General features: G+C 40.7%; 1 protein-coding gene and 1 long non-coding RNA gene across 2 annotated transcripts in view; one reads left to right on the top strand and one right to left on the bottom strand.

Moving 5' to 3' along the window:
• LOC128935334 (uncharacterized) overlaps positions 1 to 16039 on the bottom strand; it is a 35933-nt gene extending 19894 nt beyond the window's left edge. The window contains exon 1 of the long non-coding RNA XR_008482940.1: positions 15961 to 16039. This is a non-coding gene — a long non-coding RNA (uncharacterized LOC128935334). The remainder of the gene's footprint in view (positions 1 to 15960) is intronic.
• A 220-nt stretch (positions 16040 to 16259) lies between these two features.
• Positions 16260 to 25130, top strand: part of ICE1 (interactor of little elongation complex ELL subunit 1) — a 39967-nt gene continuing 31096 nt past the window's right edge. Inside the window, exons 1-6 of the mRNA XM_054273595.1 lie at positions 16260 to 16445; positions 17187 to 17245; positions 18837 to 18872; positions 19314 to 19331; positions 20088 to 20199; positions 21194 to 21270. Of these exons, the coding sequence (XP_054129570.1) occupies positions 16260 to 16445; positions 17187 to 17245; positions 18837 to 18872; positions 19314 to 19331; positions 20088 to 20199; positions 21194 to 21270 (488 nt within the window). The remainder of the gene's footprint in view (positions 16446 to 17186; positions 17246 to 18836; positions 18873 to 19313; positions 19332 to 20087; positions 20200 to 21193; positions 21271 to 25130) is intronic.

Here is a 25130-nt window from a genome sequence, read left to right as displayed (position 1 = left end):
GAACTTCCTGACACAGCTGGTAAGCAAGCTTGTCAGGGCCAGTGCACCTCTGGACGTGCTGTTTACAAATAGAGAAGGGCTCATGGGAAATGTGGTGGTTGTAGGTTGTCTTGAACACAGTGACCACAAAAATGAGATGAGTTTTCAATTTTTGGTGAAGTAATGAAGGGAGTAAGCAAAACCTGTACCTTGGAATTCCACTGGGCAGACTTTGGCCTGGTCAGGACACTGGTTCAGAGAGCCACCCAGGAAACAATCATTAACAACAAAAGAGTCTAGGGAGGCTGAACACATTTTAAGAAGGAAATCTTATAGGAGCAGGAGAATGCTGTCCCTATATGCCAAAAGAAGAGTTGGTGGGGAAAAAAAAGGCCTGGCTGAACAGAATTTTCACAGGAATATTGGAATATGATCCAAATATTTCCAGGTGGAACGTGCCTGGGCTGTTCTGGGCCTTAGCTTCTTGGCCAGAGGTGACTGCTGTGGTATTTTACACAGAGACTCCTCTGGCCGGCTGGGAATCACAGCTAGGCACTAGAAACCAAGCCCAGGCTTGTAGAAGGCTCAGTTTTACCTCTGGTGAAGGTCCTTAGGCGAGGTGAAAAAAAAAGGAGATGGATTCTGTTGGAGGGTTTATATCCAGAGTTTTATTCCATGGTCACAGACGTCTGAATCTTTAGGTAACAGCTCCAACAGAATGGCGAGCACTTGGCCTGAGTGACTTTTTAAGCTCCAGGGGGAGGGGGAGGGAAGGGACAAGTGAGCACCAACCAGGTGGGAGGGGCAGGGTCTCAGGGGACGATGACACCCCGACAGGCCAATGACCCTCAGGCCTGAAGAGCATCCTTTGAACTTGACCAACCACATGAGGCCTTGCTGGAATGTTAAGCCTGATTGACAGAACTCACCCAGCAAGGGGGCAAGGGGGGAAGGAAGAGGGGTATTGCCACACCTGGGAGGGGATTGGGAAGTAAAACAGGAAATTGCAACACACTACAACACAGGAACTCAGGGAAAGAAAGTTTATGACCTTTGGAAGAAAGGACAGGCAACTCGGGCAGAATACAAGGATGTCATTAGATGTAGAGAGGAAATTAGAAAGGAGAAAGCTCAGCTAGAATTCAATATAGCTGTGAAAGACAATGAAGTATTTTTTACAAATACATCAAAAACAAAAGGAGAGCCAAGGAGGATCTCCATCCTTTATTGAACATGGGGGCAAACATTGTAACCAAAAATGAGATAAAGGCTGAAGTACTTAATACCTTCTTTGCTTCCGTCTTTAACAGTAAGATCAGTTATCCTCAAGGCAACTAGTCCTCTGTGCTGGTACACAGGAATAGGGAGCAGACCAGTATTGCATACAGGTAAAACCTTATAAAAGAAAGGCCTTATAAGATCAGGCCTTGCTCAGTTGAATTAACAGCTAGCCTGTTAATTTCCCATGAGAAAGAATCGTAAGAATGAAAATCAGTTTGCATAAAGTTATAGATAGTGTCCTGGGTTGACTCTGTGATGCTTTTATCTCCAATCATCTCATTCTGTTTATGTTGAATAATAAGTTTTGCACCTTTAAGAGTGTTCCAGAGAGTAAGAGGGCGAGAGAAGAAGTGGCAGTTTTTTTTCAGACACTGCTCTCACTCCTTCACATTCCTCCTTCTGGACTGTGTTGTCTGTGGACTGAGCTCTTTTTTTTTTGTCTTTAGTTAGTTTAGCTAGCTGAGGGCAAAGAAGTTCCCTGGACTGTGGTTTTTTGGGTTTATTTTTTCCCTTTTTCTTTGGACCTCTTGAAACCTGCTCTGGACTGAACACCCAGGGGAGCACCGGCAGCTGCACCTGTGGCCCACCCAGCCGGGCCTGGCCTATGACATTTCCAGCACCATAGAGATTGATCAGAGACTGAGTGAGCTGAGCCGCAACCCGGGGATGGGGTTTTCTCAGTTTGTCATCTCTTTCGGAGCAGCAAGGGGTTTTACTGTTTAGTATTGTTTAGGTTTTGTTGTATAATAAACAGGTTTTTTCCACTTTTCTCTAAGGAGGTATTTTCTCCCAGACCGGTTGAGGGGAGGGGCCAATTGAATCTGCCTTACTAGAGGAGCGCCTTTGGGGATTCTCTCCCAAATTTGCTCTAAACCAGGACAAATACATCTATTGGCGCCCAACGCGTGGCGAGAAAGTGGAAAAAAGCTTTATTGATTGTATGTTGGTTGTGCTTGCTCTGTAGTGAATTAAAGTAGTCAGTAGCCATGCTGCTTGAATTCGTAATGTCTCTTGGGATGGAGGCCTTCATGTGGTTCTGGTCTCTAGACCTTTTTGAGATTTCAATACCTTTCTGGTCACTAGGACTATTGTCCATAACACATAATTTTTATGGTAGAGGGGCACGAATTGGAATAGCTGTTGTGCTGGCCTTGGTGATAATGATTTATAAGGCGTTTACAAAGATACTGGCGTCTGCTTACGATATTTATAGTTTATGGTTTCTTCGTCCTACCCTGCATCCCAGTTCCAGTAGTATGTTTTGGGAATTTATTAGTAATTGCACCCAGTTTGTTAGAGGAGGAGCCAGGAATAAGGCTTTCCAGCCTTTCCTTTCCTTCTTCTCCTTTGAATCTGTTATGTCACTTTTTGAGAATGTTCAGTTTCCCCTGAATGTTAAAGAGATCATCTTTCTGGTATTTAATCTGGTAACTTCCTCTATATGGTCTGCAGCTTCTCTAGAATGAGGGCTGAGATATCCAGAGGGGCTGGTGAGACCCCTGACCCAGAAGCAGATGCAGGCGTGAAAAATCCTGAGGTGTGGAGAATTGGAAAATATAGGCCAAACCCTGAAAGAATTTTCTGATCCTGTAGACTGGGATTTTCCAAGGGAACGAATTCAGAATCCAGCTGAGGTGGGGAAATATCTAAAAGAGAAGTGCCATGACAATTCTAAAGAGAAAAGGCTAATTGCAATACGCTGCGCCCTGGCCTATGCTTATCGCACTCTGTTAGATACTGTGGGGCAGCAGACAGAGGCAGGGGGCAGGGAGATAAAGCAGCCAACAGCCCAGGCTCGAAGCCAGCAGCTAAACTAGATAGTGAGCCTAAGCCACTGGCAGTTGCTGTAGGGAAAAAGCACACAAGCAAAACCAATTGGCCAGTGACTGACGATGATCCAGGGGAAGGACCCTCAACAGCAACTGATACAAAAGCCAAAGTTAACACAACTGACACAGCATCAGAAGCCCCAATATTGAGTCATTAGCAGTTTATATCACTGATTGCGGCTCTAGCAGTGAGGAGGAGGGGGAGCCCTTCAATCCAGGACCGATAGATTCAGATGATGAGACTGATCCATTCCCTTCTGACCCTTGTGATAAGTGAATGCAACTAAAGAAAAAGACATTAAGGAGGGGGACCCCCAAACTTTCTTCCGGTGCAGGAAATCTCAGCATTTGAAAAAGGACTGTTTCGAAAAGGGAGAGGCCAGATCCAAAACTCCCAGTATTTGCCCTCGGTGCCATAATCAATGTCAGTCCAAGTAGGATTTTGAAGGGTATCCAATATCGAGAAACCAGAGCTGGAGCGTGGCACCACACAAAGATACAGATGCCCCAGCCGATCCCTCAGAGCAGACCAAGCCTCAGCCCAGCTGCTGCCCCAAGCAGCCTTCACCGGACCACAGGCAGTCCTGGCCAGACCATCACCGACCAGCCACCCCAGGCAGCGCAGGAATGAACCTGGCAACCTCCAACAGAGTAGCTTTGTTTGATTCATCTGTTCATTTGCTTCCCACAGGAATTTTCAGACCACTTGGACAGTGTATGCATACTTTGTTTGATTGCTCTCCCTGGAGCTATTGACTCTGACTCATGGCATAGACTCTCCAGCCACCCTGTGTAGTCCCGGCCAGAAGCAATACAACCTAACTCATATTTTTTCCTGCAGCATCTCTATCTGCATCCCTGATAACTGAGAAGAGGGAGGGGGGGTTTCGGTTCTACAGGGGTCCCGCAGGTTTTTTGCTTCCACCGGCCTCACCGTCCAGCGTGCCAATGCAAAGTTACTCTGAAAGGCAGAGACACTCCTAACAGGACTCATTGATACCAGAGCCAGTGTGACAGTTATCTCAAAATGCCAATGGCCCAGTGATTGGCCATTAACTCTCCATGGGTGCGAAAACCTGGAAAGCCAACACTTGTTGCAAATAACAGGGCCTGATGGTGGATAGCAACAGTTAAACTTCTTGTGCTGTCTGTCCCCCTGGTTTTGTGGGGGAGGGATGTGTTAACACAGTGGTGAATCTTTATGCATTCAGATTTTGTATAGGAGTCATTGGGACACCCCCACAATGGTCGCTGGCTAAACTGCCCCAGGCACTTGCAAGCATTGGAAGGAGCAGCAGCTACCAAAGGGACACTTGATACAGATCTAAAGCCCTGAGGGACAGCTAGCCCTGGTCAAATATGTTATACTACCAGTAGCTTGAGTTTTTTCAACAATGTATTTTACTGTGAAATTTTTTGGTACAGCTATTTAGTGTTATGAACAAAAATTCAGTTGATTTTTTTCTGTGAGAAAAATGTTACCACTACTGCTGGGCTGCTACCTGTGTTATGGTAATTACGGGTCGTTGTTGTTAATGGTTGTTTTTGTATTAGTAAAAGCCCTGGCTAGGGCAAGGTAATGGCCCTTCTCAGAGACAGTAACGAGTGGAGACCTTCCCAAACAGTGAGGAGAAGGGACCTGGGGTGGGGGGGGGGGGGTTATGCAAAGTGACTCCAGGACCAGCATGCTTTGTGGGACCCCGACTCCAAACGCACAGAGAAAACCCCAAAAACAACGAGCCAAATAAGAGTTGAGAGACTGGAGTGATGTCTGGACATGAGGAGCCAAGTGCTGAGCCTGCAGAGATGCGGAACACCTTCGGAGTCCCTCTCGCCCTGACCATAGGAGTCGTCCCCGGAGATGAGGGCCTGCTAAGACAGCCAGCAAAATCAAGATCTGACGATGACATCACGCCCTGAAGGCTCCCACGAGGACTGGATACGACTGGATACCCCAGCTCTGCCCCTAGCGGACAGAGCTGTGCTTATCCCCCTCCTCTGAGTCGCCCTAGGAGACATGACGGGGGACTGCAGCCCTGCCGAGCTGTCCAATCCTGAGCTGATCACTTTTAATAAAGGCATTAAAAAGGAGAAGTCTCCTGGCCCTGTTTATTTCATTTAGTACTATATAACTAAATCTCTTTTTGTTTTAGACTTTAATACTTATATACCATACTCTTCATAAGCCAAACTTAAATCTGTTATTATAGATACATACTTAAATATTGGCTTTTTGCAAATATTAAAATGTATTTGAGAGGAATAGATTTGTCTTCACAAACAAGCTGTGGGTCTGCTGGTAGATAAAACTAGCACTGGGAGATAAAAGAAACAATGGGAAGAATTCCACTGATTGATAATGGAAAAATATTTCCTTTTACAAATAATCTTTAGGTTTGCTGATAAATGAAATTGGACATTGAAAGATGAAAGAAACAGTGGGGAAGAAAAACCCCTAGATTCCGTAAGAATTAAAAATTAAAAGGGAGAGTTATACATGGGAAATCTTCAGTATCAGGCGTATTGGGAACTCTATACCTCTCATGTACTTCAGCCAATGGGGAAAGAGAGAAGGAAAATATGGCCGGGAAATTAGGATAAAAAGGAAGTTGCATCCTCCAAAAATTTTAGAGATCCCAGGGGAATGCCCCATGGCCTTTCCCTTTATTCGAATAAAGTAAAAGGACTCCTCTGTCTCCTTTTTGGACATAAACCTCTTGTGTTTGTGGATTAATTTTCCTAACAGATTTTATATGTATGATGTTAAAGCAACTTTGTTATAAAGATATAGTTGGTATTTCTGCTGTTAATTAAGCTTGGACATAGTAGTGAAATAGCTATGCTTGTGTTAAAATGCCTGCTTGGATGGGATAACATCCAATGAACACAGGATGAGGACACCCGCTACATACAGACCAACATCAGGACTCACTGTCTGAAGAAAGCATGGACCAAGGCCCAAACTGAAAGTGATAAGGAGAAGGAGCTAAAACCACAGCCAAGAAACATGCATGCTCTAAAAGGCGGACCTGAGGAGGGGCCATGTAAAATAGTTCCCGGAAAATGTAAACTAGTTGATGGATATCCATAAAGGTCTATGAATATGCAACAGGCAGATGTAAGGGAAAAGGTCTTTAAGGCGTATCCCCAAAGGTAACAGTGTGGTCTTGGCTAAGTGCCTAGATGCACCCGGCCGTAATAACCTTTGATTATGGTCCTTGTCACCTACTGTCCTTTAATAAACTTTTAAAATTTTCACAGGAGAGTGAATGTGTTTTTCACACTATCCTACAAGCAATCTTTAAAAGCTGCTGCAGGGGGTGTGGCCCCCCTTGCCTGGCACCAGCCAGTGTTGAGATTTACCTTCTAATTGAAAAACGCCAATCACTTTTTAAAAAAATTTTAAAAGTTTAATAGTAATAAAATGGTTATAAAAATAATAATATAATTGGAGTATTAATAACTTGGACAATTTGGATTAGGACAATATGAGACAATAGAAACAAAGAGTTACGGATGTCCAGGTACCTTTTTCTGGGCAACATAAGCTCGAAAAAGGACACCCGTTAACAGAGGATTAACCCTTAAAAGCAATAACTTGTTGCATATTCATACATCTCATACATGATGCATAAATTCCATTCAAACACAGATTTCTGCATGGTCAGTGTCAACTTCTTCCTCTTGATCCTAACTGGCGTCTTCATGGCTCAGCATGGCGAGAAGTTCATTTCTCTTGATAATGGGGCAATAAATTCTCTTTCTCTGAAAGATTTAGGTGTCCTCTGTCTGCTATCTCGCTGCCAGTCCTTTCTTTAAAAAAAAAATCTTACATAGCATAGTTTCTATTTTAACATTATGTTATAACCTAAAACAATATTTAACACACTACTTAAGAAAATGAATACAGCATAACTTTCTAACATAACACATATAATATTCATTGTGATATTTGTGAAAAGCCAATCATAAAATATTAATTTTTCACATAATTTGAATAAATTGTGATTTGTGATTTGTTATAAATGATCGAATTGAGAGCCAAATTTATGAAAATACTTAACAAAGATTTATTAGATCAATAACAAAAATAGAATTTCGAAAAACCACCACAGCCAAGACAGCGTCAGCCACGGGTGCAGGCACTGGGTGACCTAGGGTTCCAGCTGACAGAGTGGCAGCGTTTCCCCAGAAGTTCACCCCAAGTGTTCCCAGCGGCCAGCTTATACACAGTTTATTCTGCCTGAGGCAAAGATGACCACACGTTTCTATATGTCTCTTCACATGCAGAGCGAGATCCATACATGTGCAGAAATAGACAATCCAGAGATGCAGACAAGTGTCTGAGAATCCAGGCAGAAGCTGCATTCATAAGTCGTAGAGTGATACCAGTTCCTGAGTACCGCAGATGTAATCATGCCTAAATGAGCCTTAATTGGTCTTATCCTAGGGCAAGCTATCACAGCTCTAGAGCTCAGCCCCCAAGGGGACTGGGTGCCAGAAGCCAGCTTGCTCTGAGACCAAGGCCGCGGGTCAGCCCCTAGCAAGCAGGGAATATTCAGCTCTTAGTGATTAGCCAGCTCTTATGATTTCAGCTTTGCTTGCTAGGTAGCTTTCCCTTGGCTTGAGGCTCCAGCAGACGGTAGAGAGAGGAGAAGGAGAAGACGCTGGATGTTCTACGAGTATGGCTTTATTGGAGGGATCCGTGAAGGGTCTCAGCACTTCTTCCGAGTTAGTAGGGGTACAGTATGCTACTTTTATAGTCTTGGCCCAGTTCGAATCCTGACCAATGGCAGAAGGTTACAAGGACCATAAGTGACCAATAGTAGGGTTAACAAGATACTGCCTTACATGGCTATAGGGATAGGTTATAGGGCGGATGTCCCTGGAGTCAGGAAGCTTCTTTGCTGTTGTGTCAGCATTCAGATTCTCCACAGGGCTGTGGCTAAAGTTGAGGGTTTCACTACACATGCCCAGGTGCAGAGTCTTGTGAGTTTCTTGAGACATTCCATTAATCATGGTCCAGGAAGGCCTAGATGCTATCTCCCGGGTGTAGATGCCAGTGAAATCATTCATGATTATCTGGGACTGTCCCATTCATGCGGTAACAGGCCTGATATTATCTTAACACTGTCTGGGAACTGGTTACAATGAGAATAGAACTCTGCTCCCAGCCAGGGTGGTCAAAGGCATAACTTTGGATTTTCACAATATTTTATACACACATATATTTGCCTCTATAGCATGAATTGTCTCTACCATATATTACAGATTTTTAACAGGATTGTTACTAGAAAAATTCAAAGGTGTTGTATAAATGTAGGGGTTTTTTTACATATTAGTAATATAGCAAACCTACATACTTCACTAAGAAGAATTAAATAAGTTTTAAATTCAAGATTCTTTAGCTTACATTAAAGACAAAGTTGAACTTTAGCTGCAGTAGTTGTTTGAGATTTAGCCATAATTAGTACATGAAACTTAACTGACAGCTTTACCAATTCCTTGTCTTTTACTCCACAGTTGTAGCAAAGTAATTTTATTGTAAATTCTTCAGAAGAGTTTTTGTTTACCTTGCTGTTTAACTGTTATGTAACAAATTTTCAGTAACCTTTTTGTAATAATAGAGTTTAAATAAGTTAATTCTTGTTAAGATTGATTTTTCTTTAGTCTTAGTGATGTTCTTTTAGATATATTTTATTAAAGTTAAGTTTTAGTGAAGTTGATTAAGTTTTGTTGAAGTATACCTGCTGGAATTATAAGATATAATTCCTTTGCTATACAAGCGAATGACATAAAATCTGAATGAATTTTTGTTAAAATTTGCTCATTTAATTTACGAGATAGTGCTATTTTGTTATAGAAATAAGAACCATTTTTGTTATTTTATTTTTTATAAGTAGTACTGAAGAATGAGTAACAATTTTATGAATTATTTAATGCTTTCTTTTTTACTGTTCTGTTTTAATGTCATATATGCATAAATGTCTAGGAAAACATAACTTCAATTTTTTAAGATAGTTTTTACTAATATATTAGTAACCTGTGAAGTTAGTAAATATAATACAGTGATATATTAGTTAGTGAATTAGTTAGTGAACTGTGCCTTTGAGATTATATCAGTGAATATAATATAGTGATATATTAGTAACCTAAAGTCAGTGAATTCATATAAGATTAACAATATAATCTTATTATGTGAATTCACTGACTTTTTATAACAAGCATTACTTTATTTATTCGCTGTTTGTCTATGGCACCATTGTCTAACTAACGATAAATGAGAAAGCCAGCTACTTTACAAACCTTCACTTACTTCACTTACTAAGGCTTTGCTTACTGTTGTATAACTATTTATAAGACATATATTATTTTTCTAACTACTATTACTAAGAAGTTTCTAAAATCTATTAGAAAGACTCTTCCAGTTAAAAGTCTGGACCCTGGCCAAATCCTGGACCCTGGCCTTAAGTAGTAGAGAAATTTTTCTGCACCAAAATTATATTCAAGTAATTTTGACTTACCTAATTTGGACCTATAATAGCTAAACTTCCTTTTAAGGTGAACTTGGAAATCTCACCTGGGAATGGTTTTCCAAGCCCTCACTTTAAAAAATAAAGCTTACTACAGACTGTAAGTAACAGTACAATATTTAAGAAATTGATAATGTATTGTTTTTAATCACCATTTTATTTTTCACATGCTACTAATTTTGTCTATTATCTGATTTATTTTTACTTACTATAAGTTCATTGTTTTATTACATATTGTTATGCTTTTATGTTACCTTCATGTTCATAATGAGAAACACACATGTTATTCAAAACCAAAAAATTAGGGAGGAATATAGCTCCTCCATAACTTTACACTAATATTTACACAAAAAGTTTGGGGGGATATAGCTCCTCCAGAATTTTACACTAATATTTATACTAAAATTTTTTGAAAACAAACCACATCATAGCAAATTGGATCCCTTAACCTCCTGAAACACTCTTGGTGGAACCCTAAGAATTAGAATTCCTGAGTTCTGTAAAATTGGATTTTTGTGTTAATTTTAAATACATGGGAAGGAATCAGTCTGAAAATGTTTCTATCTATCACCTTGTGTATAAGAATCAAACCTTTTGGTACAATTACACTTCTGGCACCCTTTCTAAATCCAGTAATGTGCCTGCCATCAGGAATGTTTTTAGTTTATAAAGATCAAGCCTGAGCCTTTTAGTGGCTGGAGTTTTTAACTAAAAAGATTATTTTTAAGATAGGTATGTGTGTGGTTATTCTGATAATAATTGTATTAATCATGATACCTTTCAATGTATGCAGAGATTAATTAATAAGGTCATTAAAAGCGTATTTATAGTCAAAAGGAAAGGAGGGATGTTTGGATATTTGGGGACACAAGACAGACAATGGACTTTGGACCTGGTTAACATAAGAGATTTGTTAACAGGACGCCTTGGCAAAAGCAAACAGAACTTTGAAAATTATACCTAGATTGCAAGAAGATTAAATCAGACAGTTTTACCAGAAAAAGAACATCCCATTAAACTCTGCAAGCAAGAGATATTGTTATATGCATAAGTTTGTGTATGTGATTGTAACCTAATCATTGTAGTACATATTACTAGTCTCCCTAAAATAGTATCTAAGCATTTGTACCTCACAAATAAATCGGATTCTGATCACTGAATCAGTGTTCCCCGTCTCTCTCCATTGCCGACACAGGGCAACCAAGGGCTTAGAACCAGCCAGCATGGGTTTAGGAAAGGCAGGTCTTGCTTGACAAAATTCATCTTTTATGACCAGACAGCCCACCTAGTGGATGGGGGAAAGGTTGTGAATGTGTCTACCTGGACTTCAGCAAAGGCTTTGATACTGTCTCCCAACAAATTCTCCTGGAGAAGCTGGCAGCCCATGACTGGGACAGGTGCAGTCTTTGCTGGATTAAGAACTGGCTGGATGGCTGGGCCAAGAGAGATGTGGTGAGTGGTGCTACATCCAATTGGTGGGTGGTCACTAGAGGGGTTCCCTGAGGCTCAGTATTGGGCCCAGCCCTGTTTAATATCTTTATTGATGATCTGGATGAGGTAATCCAGTGTACTCTCAATTGTCCACTCATGGACAACACTAAGTTGTTGGACAGGAGTGTATGATCTGCTAGACAGTGGAAAGGCTCTGCAGAGGGATTGGAAAAAGGCTGGATTGATGGGCCAACGCCAACTGTATGAGGTTCAAGAAGGCAAAGTACCAGGTCCAGCATTTGGGTCACAGTAACCCCATGGAACTCTACAGGCTGGGGTAAGAGTGGCTGGAAAGCTGCCTAGGAGAAAAGGATGTGGGGGTGTGTGAGAGTCTGTCCGAATTTTCCCTCATCTGCCTCACGATCGTCATTGGGAGACCACTGAAGAGAAGACACACCCCCTGTCTAGAATCTCTGTCTCTGAAGCAGAAAGTCACATGCCAAAGGCCCTGAGACCTGAAAGCACAGTGTTATTTGTTTTCACAGGTGTGTTTGCTGTATGCTAAAAAGGGGGCACTGTGCCCCGTTTGCAACAACAGCAGCTTGGGAAGCTGGACCACCTCTTGGCCTGGCTGGAGTTCTCCTGAGTTTCAGGTGGTCTCCCACAGAAGACCCTCACCTGTTTTACAACCACCGTGACAGACAGACGGAGATGTAAGAAGCTTCTCCATCAAGGACTGAGACATGAAACTCCTAAAAGGCCCCTCTCCTCCTTCCAAGGACTGGGACTGAAACCCCCAACTCGGGGGAGGTGTGTGGGGGAGGCAAGCTGACCAAGCCGAGATGTTTGCCTGCAGTTTGTGACCACTGGACCAAGAACACAATGGTTCTTGCCTGCTGCCTAGCTTGGACTCTGTGTACCCCCCTTTCTATCCTTTGTTTCAATTGTGAAATTTATTCTCCCTTCCCCCAACAAAAAAGAGTATAATTGGGGTGCAAATGAACTGTGCCTTTGAGACCTCCACAGCATAACAGACGGACCCTCGACTGGACTGGACCAAAGGACTTTGTCTCTGCGTTGGTAGCTATATCCCCCCCCCCCCCCCCTCCTCTCTCTTTCTCTCTCTTTTTCTCTCCCTTAATCCCTCTATCACATTTTTGCTGTGGTTATTTCAATAAAACTGCATTTGTTTTGATTATCACTGCAAACCCCCTTGTACCGTGTTGGTTTTTGCACTCTGAGATCACTCCTACGAACCATCAGGTCATCCGTTCACTAGGACGGATCCTGACAGGGTATAAATCAACAGCTGGCTGTAAATGCGTTTATCAATGTGACCAGATGGCCAAGAAGGCCAATGGTATCCTGACCTGTATTAGCAATAGTGTGGTCAGCAGGACTAGGGAAGTGATTGCCATCCTGTACTTGGAACTGTTGAGGCTGTACCTTCTGTACTGTGTCCAGTTCTGAGCACCTCAATTCAAGTAAGACACTGAGGTGCTGGAATGTGTCAGAGGAGAGCAACAAAGAAGGTGAAGAGTTTAGGGCATCAGTCCATGGAGAAGCAGCTGAGGGAGCTGGGTTGTTTAGTGTGAAGAAAAGGCTTAGGGGGACCTTTATTGTGCTCTACAACTGCCTGAAAGGAGGTTGTAGCAAGGTAGAGTCAGCCGTTTTTCCTTTTTTTCTCCCAGGCAACTGGCAACAGGACAGGAGGACATAGTCTTGAGCTGTGCCAGGGGAGGATTAGATTGGACATAAGAAGAATCTCTTCATGGAAAGGGTTGTTAAGGATTGGAACAGGCTGCACAAGGAGGCAGTAGTATTGCCAATCCCTGGAGGTGTTCAAGAAAATATTGGATGTGGTACTTAATGCCATGGCCTAGTTGAGAAGGTGGAGATTGGTAAAAACTTGGACTTGATGATCTTGGAGGACTTTTCTGACTTAAATGATTCTGTGGAGTCTAAACAACTAGAAAATTTGGATATCTTTAATGTTAAACCAAAATTTTGGTAACATTTTCACTTCAAGCATGAATAGTTACAAGAAACATTGAATTCTTCTGAAAACATCTTATCTACTAATTTCTTTCAGATATAGCATTGCTTCTTTCTGCAGAACCCTGTCCTTAAGAAACTCACTTAATATAGTGCCTTGTTACCTGACCTGACTACAGGCCCAAATTCTCAAATCTAAAACAAGTAGTATTCGGCTCCATTCCCTTGGAAGGGCACTTCACATGGGAAGCTTAGCCCAGAGGGTAAATTCATTTCAGTGACACTGACACACAAACTCCATTGTAATTCTAAACGGTATTTTATTATACTGTTGTAAGGCTCTCAAAGTAGAAAGAGAAAGCCTGACACACAATGTTTCATCAGAGCACTTATACAGGAGTTACAAGTTTCAATGTCTTCATCAAGGTCCAAGTAACTGTGCAACTCTATACATTACTGTTCATCAGAAGGAAGATTTAACATGGTCTTCAGAACTAGAAATGAATATTGATTCCCCTAAGGAATATGTATAAACTACAAGGAAGACAATAGTGAAAAAGCAACTGGATAAATTGTAAGCCAGAGAAAGTTTCAGGCAGACTAGAAGTGTAAGCAGCAGCATGCAGTGAATTAAGTCCAACACCATCAGCTGAATAGAAAAAATTCACAAACTAATGTCATTATAGAGCACCACTTGGCGCAAAGAAGGCTATATAGATTTATTTATCAAAGCAACATGTTGCCTTTATAGTTTTACAAGATATTTACCTTTGCTTAACAAACACATACACTGCCCATTGGTTATAAAAAGGAAACAAAACTCTCAATAGGTGAAAAGGAACCACGTCACTCCCTGAGCAAATCAAAGTCCATATCTTTATTTTCTCTCTTTCTTCACATTGTCATGGTGATAGCCTTGGTATCTTCCTTAAGAGAGATAGGAGGATTTCCTTATCTTCAGGAAGCCTTCGCTGGCTCACAAGAACAGAAATGTCCTTCCTACAAACTAATTTGGACTTTGTGCAACCATCTGTCCTGTCTGCTAAATACTGAGCGATTTCTATGTACTTTAAACAGTAACACAGGGTGGGACAATACAGTGTGAAAAATACATATTAAATGATTGGCTCTTCGCAGATATTAAAAGGAATACTGTATGTGTTGCATTGTATTAATTAGTAGTAGTGTATTTTTTTAAGTGTGTGGTAAATATAGTTTTAGGTTACAACACAATGTTAAAATAGAAACTATGTGATGTAAGATACTTTAACTAGCTCAAGAAAGGGATAATCAAGAAATTCTTTGCACAGCGATAACAGCAACAAGACACCTAAATCTCCAAGAGAAAAATTATTGCCTCCTTATCGGAAAAGACCAACTTTCTTCCACCTCCTTCCTGACTTTGAGAAGCCAATAGGATTAAGGGGGAGAAGTTGATAATAACCAGAGAACACCCTTTATTTGAAAATAATTTATGCATCATGTATAAAATATATGAATATGCAACAGGCTATTGCTTTTAAGGGTTAATCCTTTGTCAGCATGTGTGCTTTCGGGGCTTAATTGCCCAGGAGGCACCCGGACTGTCCATATGTCTTTGTTTTTATTGTACTTTATTGTCCTAACTCTGATTGTCCAAATTCTTATTACTCTAATTTTTATTAGTATTTTTATAACCATTTTATTACTATTAAACTTTTAAAATTTTAAAACAAGTGATTAGTGTTTTTCACAACAGTAAGCAGTTACTACTTAAACTTCTGTGCCTCTAAGTGATTGAAAGCATGGCCTGAAACACATAAGTAATCTGGTCTAGCAGCATGTGTCCCTGCCCATGGCAGGGGCCTTGGAACTACATGATCTTTAAGGTCCCTTTTAAGCCAAACCATTCTGTAATTCTATAAAGTCTTTCCCAAGCTTACTCGCTATAGAAAGATGTAGGGTAAGTGGGAAATGCAGGCAGTCGTGACAAGCGATGCTAAATATTAAAAGTGTTTACAAATGCTTGGATGAAATAAAAAGCTTGATCTCTTCCCATGAGTATTATGTTCCCACAAGATGCTGAGTGAGCTGAAGTGGTACGCTCCCGTTTGAAAAACTAGGATGTGGATGCGTGTCAGGGAATGCCATCAGCTTAGCATGCCCTTGTCTAGGAGGCAGCTCTAGCTTGGCAGCATGGGAGCAGAGAGCATCACCCCGTAACAAGGGTTATTAGCTTCTGAGAGATAACACAGAGGATATATATTTTCAGTTCTCCTTAAGTTCCTAGATAGAGTTTCAAAACTAACTAGCAAAAAAACCAACCCAAACCCAAAAGAATGTAAAAGTATGCACAAGATGATAAACGTGGCTGGAACCAGTGGATAAATAGATAGTGAGTAATATAGTGAGATTTTTGGCAAAGTTATGTAACAAGAAGCAACAATGCAGACCCAAAAAAAAATGTTCAAGGGAAGGTCAGCTGTAATATTGGGACACTCAGTAAGTACGAGCATCAGAGACCCCTTTAGATGACTGCCTAGGACTATAAAAGGTCTTCCAACAGGAGGCGGACGCATGCAAATTACTTCCACGGCAGTGATGTTTACCTATTAGCTAGGAAGTAAGTTGTAATGGATATGTATCATCATGATAGAATCAATGCCCTGTTATAGTTTCATTACACACATCCGATTAGAGGAGCTATCCTCTCAAAGTGTTCAAAGCTGTAATAAAGACTGCCGGCTTTCAAATATTTCAAATTGTATTAGTTTATTTTCCGGCCGATTTCGGTATCACCTCAGGCTGATCACCAATGTTCGGTGATTCCGGCCGCAGGGGAGCTCAGCTTCGCCCGGCCGGGCCTCGTGTAATTTATTAGAGAGCGTGGCCGCACTGTCACGGAATAGCCGCCCCCGCGCGCACAGCCCCACCTTTCCTCCCCACGCGACCCTCTAGCGGCGGCTCCGTCCCTCCCCTTGCGCCACGGAAAAGAAGCTGCCCTATTCCGCACCTGCGTCAGGCCCACAGTAGTTCCCTTACAAAAAGTGCCTGCACCGAGAAGAAGGTGAAATAATAGTAGTGGTAGAAGGGCGTGGCTGAGGCCGTGCCTTTCAGGGGACTAAGTCACTCTCCACCAGTTGCTTTCAACGCTCAGTCTCTGCAGAGACCACTCTTTGCTGTCTTTTCTGCTGCTGATAGTCAGGCAGCAGTGGACAGCATTCTTGAGGAGATGAAGGCGAGCTGGGTCCTAGCTAAAGCGGTGGCGCGGTCTGTGACGCCATTGAGCGGCGCACACGCAGGGCTCTCGGGGCCGCACGGAGGCGTGGGCACGATGATGCCCGGAGAGACGCCGTCGCCGCCGGCCGAAACTGCGGCCGCCGGCAGGACCTGCGCCAACTGCGGTGTTCTCCAGCAGGTAGGCATCGACCGCCGTCCCTGTGGCGCTGGAGTGGGGTTTTTGCTCACAGACGAGGTAGTGGATCATCGCCGGGCCGCTGGTGGGAAGTGTCGGGTACCACAGTCACCACTCCCTGTGCCGTCGGGAACGCGGATAGCGTGCGTGGTAAACGGGCTCTAAAAGTAGCAGCAGTGTCGAGTTTTAGCTAGGCGAAGTCTGGAAAAGTAACTCGTGTCTCTGCGACGTGCTTAGTGGGATCTATCAGGGAATTTCTAGTTGTGTCCTGTTGGCTTTGATTCGATGCAATATAAGGATTTAGAAATTACTTCCTTGAGGGCTCTTAAGCGAGTGTGTATTTTTATGGTATTACGCTTTGGGTAATTTTTGTTTTTCCTTTAAATGAAGAGAAGGTCCTGTTGAGACTTCATAGGGCACACTTAGAATGAGTATGGCTTAGAAACTGGAAAATCTCAAGTGAGCTAATGTTTATTGCTGATATTCTGCCGAAAGGTCAGTTGAATTTTGACGGAAAACGTTATAGGGATTTAGTATATAATCTACTGCAGAGGCAAAGTTTGAAGAGCTTTTGTAGCAAAGCCTCACTTAAAGATGCATACTTACTTGTGGAGCCTGCATTCTCTGCGTGAATGAAGACAGTTTATTGAATTTTCTATAAAATTAGCCATTGGATTAGGGGTTATTTACAGTACTGATTTTTGGAGTGTAAGTTCTTTACTGACTTGAGACTCTTCCTTCCAGAATATGAATGAATATGTAGCTGCATTAATTGCATTGAAGCAAAAAATAATTGATGGAGAGTAAGTACAATTGCATGCATTTTTGTTTGTTTGTTTGGATTTTATTCTTAAGGACTTACACCAATGCAGGAGATATGATTTTTGGAATGTGAATATTCGCTTGTGCACTACACTAAATGCTTCTCAAAATGAAAGTTCTTCGCAAGCGTGTCCTAAATCTAGACTGTAAGACTAATTTATTGTGTAAAACATCTGTGTATAATGACAGTAAACAGAGCTATTTTGTGTACCTGTAATATTATTAGAAGTACAGGCAGAAGCAACTCTTTGAAGAGATTTATTTATTAAAGGCAGAAGCAGATTATATTTATTGATATTTATTTATATTTATTTTGTTCATTTAATTGTGCTTGCTTATTTCATTTTTCTGTAGTGAAGAATGTGGGAACTAGAAGTTGAGTACAGATGTGAACTTCTTCAGCAGAATTTGGTCTGATTATTAAATTCTGAAATTCTGTTGGGATTAAATATCAGAATGTGAAAAGTGAAGCTGAACATTGTTCAGAATGATATGATTATAAAATCCTTCTTACAGTTTGCTTTCCTTTCTGTGCTTGCTTCCAATTCTTCTCAAAACCCATCAACATATTGTATGGAGTATGGAGTAATATATCAAGATATGTTTACCTCCATAATATGGCCCAATATCCATGCAACGGCTCCTAATTGTAGTGGTTTGTTTCTTGTGTATCCTTTTCTAGATACATATCAATCTGGCTTTAGTGAATCTAAATGACAGTCCTGCATTCTATTTCCAGAGTATTTCAGCCAGCGCACACTGGGTCTCTTAACTAGGATGCTTTTTTCAAAGCTCCTTTACTCTGTTGCAATTCCTTTTCTGACCTGTACATTTTGTGTCCCTCTTCTTTCTGCCAGCGCATATATTTCTTGTGGAAATTGCCTCTTCTTTAGCTACTTGCAGCTGAGCCTTTCTTTTTTGCTTTACTGGATTGCTCTTAACTATTGCAATAGAAAGTAATGCTGCCCTCTCTGTATAGGGTAACTCCCATGGTATTATTCTTTCTCGTCCTTTCTTTTCTCTGTTCTTAAAAAACATAATATTTGAGAAAAGAAAGGAATAGCTTTCCTTGGTGCTGTCCCATGGCCCTCTTGCATCAGGCTAAGTGTTACCCTTTATGGCTGCTAGGAGAATAATATAAAGATTAAAGCCTTTTAGGGTCTTTCATACTATTTCTCTGAGATGTGTGTTCTTTTTCAGGAAAACATCCTTTCAAGTATGGAAACGTGTCTTTTATATATATATATATACACATACATATATATATATATATATATATATACACATTATTTCTTTTGTCTAAGCAATACTTTTTTTTTAAAGCTGCAATTAGTTAATGGCTACAACTTCATGTAATCGCCAGTTGGTTTTTTTTCCTACTTAAAGCAGTTTGATTTGAGGTTTGAATGGCTTAATGAAATCAAAGGGTTATATTGACTACTATCAGAAAATTTAAGCCAATCTTACACTTTCTCTATTTATCTATAAAGCAAAAGGAAAGATACCCTAACCTGCGATTGTCAAAATCAGGTGAGAAAATGAGTAATGTGTGGGTTTTTTCTTTTCTTACAGTCGTTTGCTGACAGAGTATCAACAGAAATGCACTGATATCCTTTAGTTTTCTCTTTGTGTTCTTACAGGATTAGTATACCTAAAACATTTACAAAAAGGCTTGAGGCTTTCTGTTTAGGTTATGAGATTATATCTCTAATAAAGAACAAACTGGGTGGATTTTGTAAAGAAAATAGGCCTTTGGAATTAAAACTATCCACTTAAGATCTGCCTATTTCTGGTACATGATTATGGTAGTCTATTTGAAATCTGAGTTGCTGAGAATTACTCAATCTTTTTCATGTAACAGAAGAAGCTCTTATTCACTTCAAATGTACTGAAATGCATATATAAACACTTAGTTCTGCAAGTCTTGGGGAGTTTTTTTTCTGGGAGGAAGTCTTTACTGGATGTTTCTTTGCAAGTTGCAGTTGGGTTGAAATATACCTAAGGACATTTGTAAACTGTTTTTAATTTCTGCCTTAACAAGAGATAACAGCTTCAATTTGCTGAACGGTAAGTTGGATTTATATTGTTTACTAAAAATGTATTACTAAAGATGATATATTCTTTGTGTTGCGGTTACTTTTAGGAGTCTGACGGTGTCATAGCAACAGCCATAGGTCTAAGCTGCACTTTTAGTATGTACTTTTACCATGCTTCCTAGGCCATAGTTAGCAAAGGTATGATGAGGAGAAAAATCTGTCCTTCCTCTACATGTGTGTGATTCTTTCCTGGTGCTGAGCTAGTGAGAGTCCAGGTGTAGATGTGAAGCTCATCTTTTGGTGGTAGTTAAATGTATGGCTATTTGGAGCGTCCATATTTGTGTGAAGTGTTTTGACTTAAGAGTTGTGTCTGTGTGCCCTTGCTTACTCTATGATTATAGAGGAAGAGGCAGCGTATAATTTTTATGGACTCCAACCTGCCTGTTGAAAAACACGGCATTTGGACTCTGCTCTTACTTTACAGCACTGTGTATGCAGAGACACTTATTACTGGCGCTTTAATGTAGGCAGCCTACTTCTGTGGCACATGCCATCTGCTTGCTTCTAGCTTTGGGTTCAGTGTAATGTTTTAAAATCAGATTTTGGATTTTCTTTAAATAGGTGGAAAAATGAGAATATTGAAGCTATTAAAGTTTTTAGGTATCTCTCTCAGCATTTTTTCCATAGGATAAAAGCAAAATACTCATGCTTGATTGAAGAATCAGAATGCCGAGTTTCAAAGCATCTGTGGTTTTGGCAACTTTTTAAATTGCACATCTAATTTCAGAGAAATCTCTGCTCTTCGTTGCCAAGTGGAGAAGATGTTACAGAAAATTCTGCCTCTGGAAAAATGTCAGGAAGAGTTGGGTTCCGTGAAGGCAGAGTTGGAAGAAAAAAAGGTGTGCTTTTTTAAATAACTTGAGCTTTTTCTGTTGAAAGAAATGCATATTCCTAATGCTCATCTTAATGAAGCTGACTTTTAATGAACTCTGTTCTTATTTTTAGCTCACTGAGACAGGTAGCTCTGGTGAAGTTAGGTGAAATTAATTAAATTACTTCAGGTTTCAGAGAGGCAATAAGTTCAGGTTGTTGTAGTTCTTAAAATTTTTGGTCAGATTATTTGGTTATTTCCTCACGAAGGAAGGAAGGAATGAGAAACATTCAGACTCCTTTGGTTTTCTGCTCTGGTCTTGTCAGATTATTGAATATAACTTGCACTAGTGAAAAGGTGCCAAGAAAGAGGGTCTGTGCAGAATAGTGTTGTGCTTCTGTTACCTTTTTGAACACATGTTTAATTTTACATCATTATCTTCTGAAGTTTATTCCTAATTTCTCTCCCATCGCTTAGCTGAGGTTTAGTGTACAGGGAAGAAAGTTTAGATTGTTCAAGTTACTTACATGTATGTATTTTCTAGGCATTATTATAATTTCTGAAGAAAATACCCCAGTTTCTTTCTTGTAGCTTTTATAATGAAGATACTAACATTTTTCTTGTTGCTGTATGTAGTTAGTGTTCTGTGTTAGAATGATTTTATAACTGCTCTTCCCTCAGCAAGCATTAGTAGCTGATGTCCTGATGGCACTTTTTCAGAAAAATGCATGGTGTATAATAGTTATGATCTTGATTTCAGCTTCAAGTTCCTATTCAGCTAGGTGTTCAAGGCATGTACTCAAAGATAGACATAAAGAGATTAATGTGTTTGTTTGTTATAACTTTTGCCTTTAAAGAAAGAAGATAACCTGACTTTCCAACTGAAATATTGAATATTGAATTGCATTGAATATACTTAAACTTTTTTGGCCAGGCACTGTTTTCATTAGAAGAGGTAAGGTGTCTGCCATTTTTTTTTGCTCTCAGTATGGACATATTTTAACTGTGTTTTCATTCTTCAGAATTCTCTCAAGATTTATCAGGAGAGCCAACTGGAATATGTTAAAATTAAAGAAGAAATAATAAACAGTGATGCTATGTGAGTGATGCTTCTTTTTTTTCTTAACCTTTCTTTGCCTCTTTTACCTCTTCCAAACTTGATAATGTACCTTATCTAGTTATGCTTTCCATCTCAGTAAAATTTTTGTACTTATGGGTTCTTAGAACAAGGAGTTGATCGAAGAATGATCCTAAGTATTGTAGCAAACTCTTTTGAGTGCAGTGTTACTTTATTTATTGGCTTGTCATGAAGTGGCTTTATGTGGTTGTTTAATTCAAGTCTTTAAGAACAGGATGAAATTGAAAAAAGCTGTAGTCTAAGTGATTCTTAGTCTCAGCTTTTTGTTATTGCCATCCATTTAAGTTTTGCTGTTAAATCTCTGAGGCCAGTATAAGAATAATACTGCCAAAGTGGTCTGAACTAAAATCAGTCCTTAAAATAATTATTTTAATGTAACAGCTCAGCAGTTCATAGTGAACTGTCTGCCATGTTTGGAAATGAGCAGGAAGGATTTGGCACCAAAAGTGCAAAAGTAATTTTTGCTGCCATAATACAGAGTATTCTGAAGCTGTGCCTTGTTAATTTCCAAAGATTGTTTTTCCAGTAAGCAGTCAGTCAAAGGTTTCCTTGCCTGGAGCATATGTGTGTGTTAACTCTTACAGCTCTTGATGCATACTCTTAATGGGCTTGTCTAATTGCTTTTTAATCCTCTAACATTTTTAATTACTATTAATTATTTTTAATTTAAATATTTAAATTACCTATATCAGGGAACTGTGACTTCTCAGTATTGTGTGGGAAGGTTCTCATGTTCTCAAAAGAGAACCAGCTATATATATAGCAAGATGTTGGTAGTTGTGGTTATTTTTCTTCGTGTGCATCACTTTGCATTCACAAAAGCCAGTTGCACTCTAGTGACTTGGAATTCTAAGACCCTTTTGATTTTGTAGTCAGCTTTTATTTCTAATGTGTTCTAGTGCACATCCCAATGGGACTCCCTCTGGTGACTCCTTTCTTCCATGTAAGCTGGCTATCATTTTTAACTTTGGTGTTTCTAAGCTATTTTGGTGCTACCAGCCGGTCAAGGAAAGTGATTGGTTCTCTCTGCTCAGTACTGGTGAGGCCATGCCTTGAAGCCCAATTCTGGGCTTTTTTGTACAGGTTTACAGGTATACTGGAGAGAGTCTAATGAAGGTCCACAGAGATGATCAAGTGACTGAAACATTTCTCAAAAGAAGTACACTAGTCTCTTCATGTGACTTGTGAAACATACAGTGTTCACAAGCAGAGCAGCAGACCATTATTACCCAAAAGACTGTATGAGGAGGCTAGGATTGTTGTCATTTCTTCAGCCATTCTGCACTTACTTCACATATGGACGTACTCAATGTACTGTGAGCTTAATGAAATAGTCAGTACATTGTCTTATCTAAGAGCAGCAGAGAGCAGCTACCCCATTGCTAACTGCATCTTAAGAGGGAACTGACCACTTTGATGTGCTGGCAATTTATTGTGTCAGTATAGATATAATGTTTGTCCCTGTCTGTCACTCATATCTTCAAGAAGGAGGAGCCAGGGAACTACAGACCAGTCAGCCCCACTTTGATCCCTGGGAAGGTGATGGAGCAGGTCATCCTTGAACTCATTTTCAGGCACATGAAGGACAAGAAGCTCTAGAGTAGACAGCATGTCTTTATGAAAGGGAAGTTGTACTTCACTGACCTTATAAATTGACATGTTTTCTAGATCAGGGGAGAGCAGTGGCTAGTGTCTGACAGGGAATAAGATCTCTGACACCGTTTCCCATAATAGCCTCGTCATAGCCCATTAGTCTGGTGCTGTAGGGGCTGGATGGGCAGACAGTGGATCAAAAACTGGCTGAATGGCTGGGCCTTGAGTGTGATGGTGAACACTGTGCAAAAGTCTGGTTGGAGACCAGTATATAATACTACCCTGGGGGGAGACAGAGAGGGCTGCACAGTGGGTCTAGTCCAGTTTAACATCTTGTTAGTGATCTGCATGATGGGGCAGAGCCTACTGTCAGCAAACTTGACAATGGCACATGTGTGGCTGATGGGCCAGAGGGCCATGCTGCTATCCAGCACAAGCTTGACAGGCTGAAGAAATGAGGTAACTTTTCAGCAAGGAGAAGTGTGAAGCCCAGCACCTGATGAGGAAGAATCACCAGTATGTGCTGGTGGACAGCAGCTTGGGATGATTTCATGATGTGAGCCAGCGATACAGACTCGTGGCAAAGAGATACCAGTATCTTGGTTTTCAGTGAGTTTTGCCAGCAGGCTGAGGGAGATGCTATTCTCTTCTGCTCAGCACTTCTGATGAAACCCCTGAAATAGTGTTAGTTCTGGACTTCTCAATACAAGAGAGACATGAATATATGGGAGTGTGTTCAGTGAAGGACCATGAAGATGATTAAGGAATAGGAACATTTCTCCCATGATAGAGGGCTGAGAGAACTGGAACCGTTAAGTCTAGAGAAGAAAAGACTCAGGGGTGGTATTACCAATTTCTATAAATACCTGAAGGGAGCGTGTAAAGGAAAAAGAACCAGGCTCACTTCCTTGGACCTCAGTGATAGGACAAGAAGCAGTGGGAACAAACTAAGACAAAGAAGGTCATGTTTCCTGTGAACATCAGGAAACACTTTTTGCTGTGAGAATGATTGAGTACTTCCATGAATTGCCCTGGGAGTTTGTGGCCTTATCATCCTTAGAAATCTTCAGAAGCCATTTGGAAATGGTCCTGGCCAGTGAGCTGTAGGTGGCCCTGCTTGAGCAGTGTGGGTTGAACACCATAACTTCCAGTTGGTTCTTGCCACCTCAGCCTCAATTCTGTGATGCCATAGCTGTTTTGTATACCTCTGATACTGAGGCCATTTGAAGCAGTAGGTCATATGAGTTCAGTAATTTGAAAGCTGGATTTTTCCAGAAGCAGAATAATAGTGAATTGTGCATAAAATTACTGTTAATTTACACAGTAAATTAAAAAACTGGTACTATTAAAAAACTTAGGTGAGAAATTATCACTCATGTCCTTTGGTCCAGTCTGCTATTCAGAGCCAGTGTTAAAGTTAGTTTGCTCAGGACTGTCTAGTTGAGATCTGAATATTCTACAGGGATGGCAGTTCCCGTGGAGTACAACTTCTCTTAGCATAGCATTCTGTCAGCTGCAGTTGTGCATGTATCTTAAGGATCAGATGTTGAGGAACTTGAGTTGGGTAACATAAAAGGAGTTCTGCCCAAATGCATCATCTGCAAACTGCTTTTTGTAAATTGCTAGATTTAGCATCTACCTATTTTCTTCATGTAGTTGTGTGTTGATGAAATTAGTATAGTTCTGCATATGTAAATGTAATTACGTAATTTATAAATATTATTGCAATGATTATGTTGGCACTTTGTTTCTCTTTGTTCAGATTCTTGTTATTTGTATCCTAGTTTTTTTTATCTCAAGTTGAAAAGTGCCTATGAGGATCATTGAGTCCAACTCCCTTCTCCTCGCAGGACTACTTAAAACTAAGCTGTAAGACTAAGACTATCATTCAGGTGCTTCTGGAACTTTGACAGACTTGATGTCAATGATTGCTTCCCTGGGGAGCCTGAAGAACCTTTTCCTAATGTCCCATCTAAACTTCCCTAGTGCAGCTTCATTGCATTTCCTTCTGTCCTATCACTGGTCACCAGAGAGACGAGATAAGCACCTTCCTCTCCACTGTCCCCTGCTGAGGAAGTTGTAAACTGTGATGAGGTCACCCCTCAGCCTTCTCTTTCCTGAGCTAAACAAGCCACTCATGGTCTTCCAACACAGGTTTCTGGTAGTCCCAGGGTCTGTCATTGGTGACAGATGTGAAGAAGGCATTAAATATCTCTGCTTTGCATCCC

The sequence above is a fragment of the Melozone crissalis genome, unplaced genomic scaffold (genome assembly GCF_028551555.1).
Source record: "Melozone crissalis strain CALT ecotype California unplaced genomic scaffold, PUWL_Pcris_2 ptg000016l_1, whole genome shotgun sequence".
Taxonomy (NCBI): domain Eukaryota; kingdom Metazoa; phylum Chordata; class Aves; order Passeriformes; family Passerellidae; genus Melozone; species Melozone crissalis.
Note: the sequence above shows the minus strand (reverse complement) of the source record. Positions and strands in the feature narration are given on the sequence as shown.